Source organism: Acanthopagrus latus, chromosome 1 (genome assembly GCF_904848185.1).
Source record: "Acanthopagrus latus isolate v.2019 chromosome 1, fAcaLat1.1, whole genome shotgun sequence".
Lineage (NCBI taxonomy): Eukaryota > Metazoa > Chordata > Actinopteri > Spariformes > Sparidae > Acanthopagrus > Acanthopagrus latus.
The window spans coordinates 8,003,363-8,011,653 of NC_051039.1; the positions used below are offsets into that span (position 1 = coordinate 8,003,363).

Sequence of the window (8,291 nt, forward strand, 5' to 3'; positions counted from 1 at the left end):
TGCGGCGCCCCGAAATCTAACATTTTTTAGTTGTCAACTGAAGTGTCATGCTTGTTTAGTCATACCCGCAGGTGGAAATATTCAGGTGCATTTTGTTGATCTAGTTTGTAGTTATTCACCACTGGTGTATTTTCTTAGGTGTTGTCCAAGTGTCAGTCGTGAGCCTTTGTGTTGAGGGCATCCAACAGGTTTGTGGTCTGTTGTTTGTGAAGTCTAGTTTTAGTAAAGTGCATCTGTGCTGGCAGTGAAAGAATCTGAGGCTCAGCTTTATTTGGCGCTGGCCCTCAGGATCTGGTGGCCCAGTTCTTCTTACCTCCAGACATGCCAAATCTGAAGTAATCCCGCCTGTTTACACCCTGTTCACACATAGTGTTTGTAGAGGTTAACTCTTGTATGAGATATGAGCAAAACTACCAAGGCCTTATGGGAATGTGAGCACTTCAACTTCAGTAATATATTTGTGGTTGTTGATGATCTAAATGAGCCAAAGACAACATCAGTGACACTGTCTTCAAGACAGAACAATGAAAAGTGGTCTTTATTTTTCCATAAGATTGTTATTAAAACCTCACAGTATAGCTTGTTTACAAAGTAGTGATACCACAAAAAAGCCCCAAACTGACATGTATAGCAAAATGACTTGAAAACTAGATTGTCAAACATCAGTGAAATATTTTAACAGCAAAACTGTTTTCAGCCTATAAGTTGTAAAAATTGCATATTTTCACAAATGACCATGACCTTGATCAGAACACATATTGTGCTTTGTCGGTTAGAATTCACTTCAAGCGGATGAATACGTAACGAAGTTGTGATGTCCAATTCATCATCTTATCTCTTCTAACCACATGAAATACATGAACTAGTACCAAATATGAAAAAAAAGCATCGTTCAGGTATGACAGCATCGTGCAAGTGGGCTGGCTTTACTTATGCATGCTATGACACAACAATTCATTCAAAGACATACTTCACGTACTTTGAAAGGAAGAACACAAATAAAATGAATCCCATGCTAGAAAAACAACAAAAGAACAAGTTCCATCTGAGTGAAAGAGTCACATTCATTGAGGCTTCACACAACTTATCTGCTACTTATCCAGCGAAAGACCTATTATATTGGTCGTGCACGTCATGGTGTTGTTATACATCGACTCAAGTGAAAAAAAAGACAACAAGTATGTAAAAAAAAAAGAATAATAAAAAGCAGGCACACATGATCTCTCAAGTTAAAATAAACAGCTGACTTGTGAAAATGTTGTTGGAGTGCTAGCATCTCATCTATGCTTCCATGATTAAAAACAGACAGACGAACATAGAGGGTCAAACTTCCTATTAAACTGGTTTGTAATGTTTTCCCTGAAATGTGTAGAGTGTAAACACCAGAGAGGCATGTACCGGTTGAAAGTGGTGAGAATTGAATTACAAGGTCAATTTGTTTTTTTTTTTCTTTAGAGACATGATTTTTTTTTCTTTAAAAAGAGTATACAAAAGATTGTAATGCCTTCTATATAAGAACTGTACTCCACAAGTACCTGTCAAAATCCAAATTTAGTGTCACATCTAATCTCCCAGAAATAAGTTTACCAAGGCTTCAAGACAAATTCAGTCAGAAAGTGTAACCTAAAATAATTAAAGCCCTCTGGGGTGGAAGGCTCCTGCCGCAGAGACGATATTAAGGACAAAAATACATCTCTTTGGTCAGCATTGACACAATGCATGGGATTTGTTTCTTTGCATCAAAGCCCGGTGAATGAGAAACGGACACAAACTCTGTCGCCACCTTGTGGTTCACTCGGGTCATGATGTGCTGGAGCTCCAACTCTTTTCCATACTTGCTGATCATATCGCACAGCGACTGGATGAACCAGGAACCAGTCATAGTATTCCTCCACGAGTAGTAGCCTGTAGACAGATAAATGGTAGTAAGTAAAGGGTGAATCAAAGCTTTATTTAACAGGGAGGAATCATTGAGGGCAAGCGAACTCAATGGTTAGCTAACAAAGATAGAAAACCTGAGAAGTCAACACAGTACAAATATCTACCCATGAAATGAAACCACTGAATGTAATAGGACAGCCATGAAATGAAAAAAATGCAATTTAAAAATAAAACTGAATTATAGAGGGAGGAAATTAATTAACTTTTTTCTAAAAAAGACTGCAGGTCAGTGGCACTACACTGTTTTTCACACATTTTACCTTCATCAAATCAAAATAATTGCAGCAATGTGGATATTGCACTTAGCCATATTACGATTTCGATATCTTTGCAATTAAATGTGCAGGACAAACACAAAATTATGCACAGTACAGGACTAAGCACTTTGTTGGCCTTTATATGGCTTTATTGATAGATCAGCTTAAGATGTGACAGGAAACAGCTGCAGTGAGGACAAAGCCGCTGTACATGGGACACATGCTCTACCAAATGAGCTAAACAGCACCCCAATAGAATCATTTTTAAAGAAATTGGACATTTACTGGGAAAAGTCTAACTTCTGGGTGAGTTGGCATGTTATTACCAAACAGTCTGGAATTATGTACATTAGCACTGCTCTCAAAATTGCTTTGTAAATAAATAGAAAGCAGGGTCAATATAATAAAAATAAAAGGAAATAGTAAGTATACAAAATATCCTGTGTTTGTGTATACGAGTATTAACCTGGGGCTGTGGAGAAAGCGTAGAGGAAGTCAGCTTCTACGGGGATCTTGGTAGTGCCTTCTCCACTGTCTTCTTCAATGCCTCCATCCAGATCAGTGCCTCTGCAAGCCTACTCAATGACCAAACAAGACATAATTAGAGGCGAGACAGTTAAGAAAAGCCAACAACTAGTTTAGTGCAGGGAGAAAAACAAATGTGAAAAAAGACGAACTGTGATGATACCTGGATAAAGAAGAGTTTGGGCTTTCCCACCAGTGATCTGCAGCGATCGCCTCGAAAAAGTGATGTCAGGTACTTGAGCTCTATGGAGCCATCGGTTCCAAAGAACACACCCTCATCTCCATGACTCAACAGAACACAGACAAATGAGGCGTTGCTGCTGTGATCTTCCTTTGACGCTTGGAAAAAAAGAGAAATGCATAGACTTCATTTTTTTAAGGTAAATAGGGTCAATATTTGGAGCTTTATTATTATGTTTTGTGTGTTGTACACATTTAGCTTCAAACTTACCAGAAATTAAAACTTGTTTCAACTGCTCGACTGACTGGTCGTTGTAAACCTTCACTTTATAACCCAACTTTGTGAAAACTTTCATCACGTTGGCTGCATCTACATCTGTACCATTTCGTTGATTCATGCCTTTAAAGACAAACAAACACATTTTTTCTGGTTACTTGAAGGACCCAATGAAAACACAACTTTTTGTGGAACTAATTCTCAAGAAACCAACAACTCTTTGCTTCTTCCAAAGTAAACTGGATCATTTTCACACACTCAGCAGTCTGAAAGAGGGTGTATAATGTTGTATTTCCAATGATATTAAAAAGGCCCTGCACACCCATGATACCCCACACAGAGGTGACTTAATCATTAGACCTCTTCTCTGGACTGTGTGAGTGTACAGTATATGGACAGTAAGTGACATCTGTCCCATCCACTGACTGAACTTGCATTTGTCAGGTGGTACGTTAGGTGGAGAGATCTAGCAGCATGTGGTAAGCAGGAGAGCCCCGGCATGACCAATAAGGTCAGCTTGATATGTGTGTCACATTTGACCTGATGGACTGTAGAGCTGCTAAACTCTCATCATATTCCTCTTGGGAGCAGCTGAGTCCTGTGTGACAGCTAGTGGTGAAATTCAGCATTACTGGTTTGGTCTGTTCTCAGGACTCCGGCTTATGAGTTTCACATAGACGGTATAAAACCTTTCCATTTGAATCAAGCGTGTGATGTTTGGTATGCTGACTGGTGTGAAAACCCTGTCATACCTGCACAGCCACTGTAATGGTGTAGTTAAAATGCACCCATTCTTACTAGTACACCTGATTACCTCACATAAGTACACACATATATCATCCACATGTCTTCAGCCTGATCAGCCAGAAAATGTGAAAACGCCTTTGCAGGTGTAAATAATAAAATGAGTCATGGCTGAATTCCAGGTTTGCTTCTTTCCCAGACTGTTCAGTGCATCTTGTTGAATGAGTCTTGATCTGACTTTTACCTACAGCCTAACACTGTTACATTTCAAACAAAGTCTAGATGGCTGTCACCACCATCTAGCCACCCTGTTGCTGTCTGTACATAGTTCTTGGGTTCAGGTTTAAAGACCTATCTAATGTGTAAGCTATAGTAAATGTCAGCAACTCCTATGTTGGAAAAAGTGAGGCTGTGAAACACAACTGGCCTTCTAAACTTTACAGAAAATCTTATTGGACTTGCACAAAATTCTGTGAATGGAAACGTACATGGTGGATACTAAAGTTACATAAGTGTGTGCATATCTTCCATAACAGGAATTTGACATGCTTAAACAGCTGGAAACAATGCTATGTGAACTTGGAGATACAGGCCACTGCTGATGTTCAACCCACTCATATGATGTTTTGGGTCATGGAACATTATGGCCAAGCAGTCACATGTGTGTGCTCAGTGAGTCCTGCTAGACAGGTTTGTAGCAATAGGAAGCTGTCATACAGTAACTTTGCTGCTCTATATGAGCAGACTATATCTGCTTGCATTGATATCCACGGTCCCTCTAAGACAGATAATAAAAGACTCTTTCAAATAATAGCTACCATAACACTGCTCCTCAGCTTTTATAAGCTCACATTGCACAATGTCCCTAAAGAGTAGGCGAGGACAACGGTCAACTCAAGGTTTCATACAGAATCTAAGTCTGTTGTAGACATGAGGTCTTTATATCCTCAGACAAGGAAGCACTGGATAAACATTCCCTTATAGATCCTTGAGGGCAGACATGGACATACTTCACAAAACGATAATGAACATCTCAAGGACACATATGACTATAACTCTAGCAGGATACCCAGGTGGCTTGGCACACACAGACTTCTCCACAGTCCATATTAAACATGGAAAAGGAACTAGCCAAACCCACGTTACGCATGTGATTTTGTGTGTGTCAGATCATACTTGCAGTCATGCGGGTACCTGAACTTCCTGAAGGGCATTACAGACCACATTACTGAATTATCCAAATACAAACATGTATACTGAAGGGTTAGTACAGCTGCCTGTGGTTCTCTATAAAGCCAACATAAGGACTGTTGCAGAGCTAACTTGAGCATCTAATTAACTAACATGTGATGTAGCCGAATGGTACCCACAGCAACACGTCCACGTTGTGGAAAAAAATTCACCCACTTCGTTGTACACAGATGATAGCAAAGCCTCACTTTACTGTTACCTAGGGTTGGCTAACATTCAATACTGACATTAATACTTTTACTGGTAGAAGCAGAAAATCCTCTCAAATATTGAGGCATTATGGTTGTAACACCCAGGTTTTCTCTCACTATTTAAATGTCATCATGACATAAGCATGTGGCCAGCGCAGTACTAAACATCCCGAGAAATATCAACAGGATGCGTCTACTCTGCAGGAAATGACAGCTGAAAAACTAGTTAAGCAGAAACTGGGAGTAGAGTTGTGTTTGTATTAGACTTGCACAATTATTTGAAATCGCAATATAACCAAATGCAATATCCAAATCACAAGAAGCTGCTATTTTTGATGAAAAGGTAAAACATGAGACAGAACAGCTTTATAATGAAGGGCTGTAGTGCTGCAGAGATGTCCTGGCACACAAGTCTTTTTCTCCAGTATTGGCAAACATGTTTGTTTGGCACAGACCTCTATAAATTTCACATCTATTATCATGTTTTTAATGTTTTTCGAGTGAAAATTGTGATGCAAAAATGATCATTCCCACCAATAGCGAATCATATTGCAATATGTCAGAATAATCCCTGTATGATTTTTTTTTGTTTGTTTTAAACCATACCACGCAGTCCTAGTTTGTCTGTCGTGGAGCTAAAAGCCACACAGTTTTCTACATCCATCAGTTGATGTAGTTTTCACATGTCAGGAATTCTAGTCTGGACTGTAAGGAACGCCCAAGCTTGGGTGCGACCAGGGGCAGCGGGTCAAACATACACAGAAATATATGTAAACTTAGCGTGTTGCTACACTTTCTGATCCTCCAGTGTGCAAATTGCTTTTGCCTCATTAACCAATGTTCTGTGTTCCTCCAGCTCTCAGGGAGCGACTAGACAAGCTGGAAATACTACTACAGTTACGCCACGGGCCCGTCTACAACCGGCTAACCTCTAATTAAAGTTTTAAAAGTGAACATTTCAGTCACCTGACATATCTATCTTGGAATTACTTGCCGGTTTGGTCTAGAATAACGAAGCATTACAAAATGGCACATTCTTAAATCCAGATGCGGAATTCATGTATGACATTTCCTTATCATAATGAAATCACTTTTGGACAATAGTTGAGGAAAGAATAAAACCAGTGACAAGTCCACATCTTCGGAGGCCAAGTCAATATTCTGAGGAGTCAAAAACGGCCATACAGAAAGAGGAAAGCCAGTAAACATTGTAGATAAGTAGACATTACCACTAGATGCTTTTCAGCATGATAATGATCAGCACTAAGTGACACTTTAGCTATTTAATATTCTATCAAATATTATCTCATAAAGTGGTAACATGTATTCACATTCGCATATTCTTTCAGTGCGTCTTATCAAAAAAATAGCAAATAATACAAAATAAACACCTGTTCTGCGGTCAAAGTTCTTGTTGTTGATGATGATGCACTGGCCGATGCTGGGGAAGCTGAGGCTGTATCTGAAGCTGTGGGAGCTGGGCTTGGCATCCACGTCCATGGAGCCAGAAGCAGACGAAGACGGCTCCGACCTGAGTGAGGGACGACAAACCATAAAAGGGTCTACAATGAAAATGTGAGATAACGACGCCTACAACGAGCTGGTCAAAGTTGAGCAGGGCGCATTTAAATAGTCAGTCACAGGTCTGCCTTTAGTGCTTTAAAATACGACATTTAACGCGATACTACACACAGTTTACAGAATTGTAAACAAGGTGTTTAGTTACGCTAGTAACGGGTTAAACTTTAAACGGCTGGGAAATTAACCAAGACGGCGCCCTCACCAGAGTGGAAAACAATAAGCTGCTGCAAAGATAAAGATGCTAACTAGCATAAATAAACCGTGACTCACTCTTGCCCATCGCCTCTCCTCGCATCTGTGCAGTCTTCTCCGGGTCCAGGTCCGTTAGCCGACATATTTATTGATTAAAGTATACGAACGAACCGCTGAGCACACAGTGAAATGACTCAACCCGACAGCTAGTGCTAATGTATGAGGACGTGTTTCCAGGCAGGGCGCTCTAGCTGTGCCGAGCTAGCTTGTAAACAAGGATGTGATGTCAGCGGGGTTGCACTCGTTTTATACTCCCGCCCCTGCCGTGTGAGGGGCAAGTCAAAACACAACTCTGATGAGAGCAAAGACGTAGCTAGGTTTGTAGAGATACTGACCAGACACAGACAAGGTCAGACAAGACATGTTTTGTATTTGTACAATGTTTTTATTAAGTTAACTGAAATATAATCTTCACTAATCACTTCACCCCGCCCGCACGACCCGTGTTAAGATCTATATCCTGTTTTCAAGCTGATTCTGTTGTTCTGTTGTGTACCACTGGAGTTTACTCTTGTTAGCCAAATTTAAATATTCAAATCTAAAAATACTACAGAAGTCCCCTGTAAAAAGAACCTAGTCGGTTAAAGTTTCAGTTTCAGACATTAAACACTAGAAAACCCGCAAATTCCCACAGAGAATACAGCCATAGTCCTGCTACTTCTTTAAATTATGTTGACCCCCTTTTCTTTTTTTTCTTTTTTTTACAGTCACATAAGACAATTATAAGCCTCCAGCTGTTACACGTACAGTATAGACTTTAAAGCAACATTGTGTGTAAAAAATTAGCATTATGTGTGTTTAGGTGCCCCCCTCAGTTTCTGGTCCTGGACTCATGGAGCTCACTTATCTTGTTTAAATGGGTTATAGCCATGGGAATTAAGTCAGCCTGGTAAGATACAGGTGGTACACATCAGCCTTTTCCCACAATTTGTCATTATATTTCCTTTTTAAAAAAAAAAAAAAAAAAAAAATGTGGTTAATGCTATCTGTCAAGTAGCATAACCATGTTAAAATGAACATTAAACAATAAGAATTAGTATGAGCCAGTTTGTTTTGCTTTGGTCGAACAAAAAATCAAAAACACCACAGATA

The 8,291-nt window shown here is 39.7% G+C and overlaps 1 protein-coding gene across 1 annotated transcript; it reads right to left on the bottom strand.

The window, feature by feature from the left end:
• Window positions 1-500: 500 nt before the first annotated feature.
• Window positions 501-7,433, bottom strand: casp3a (caspase 3, apoptosis-related cysteine peptidase a). The gene is made up of 6 exons (XM_037083014.1): window positions 7,218-7,433; window positions 6,758-6,897; window positions 3,175-3,303; window positions 2,887-3,062; window positions 2,665-2,773; window positions 501-1,905 (listed from the first exon to the last, which is right to left on the bottom strand). The coding sequence occupies exons 1-6, from the start codon at window positions 7,280-7,282 to the stop codon at window positions 1,676-1,678; spliced, it is 849 nt and encodes a 282-aa protein (XP_036938909.1). The 5' UTR covers window positions 7,283-7,433; the 3' UTR covers window positions 501-1,675.
• Between the last annotated feature and the right edge of the window lie 858 nt (window positions 7,434-8,291).

Coding starts and splice junctions, on each gene's coding strand:
- casp3a (XM_037083014.1), bottom strand. CDS start 7,282: ATGTCGGCTAACGGACCTGGACCCGGAGAAGACTGCACAGATGCGAGG. Junction 3,304..6,757: donor GAACTTTGACCGCAGAACAG/GTGTTTATTTTG, acceptor TTGTCTTTAAAG/GCATGAATCAACGAAATGGT. Junction 2,774..2,886: donor CCAAACTCTTCTTTATCCAG/GTATCATCACAG, acceptor GTCATTGAGTAG/GCTTGCAGAGGCACTGATCT.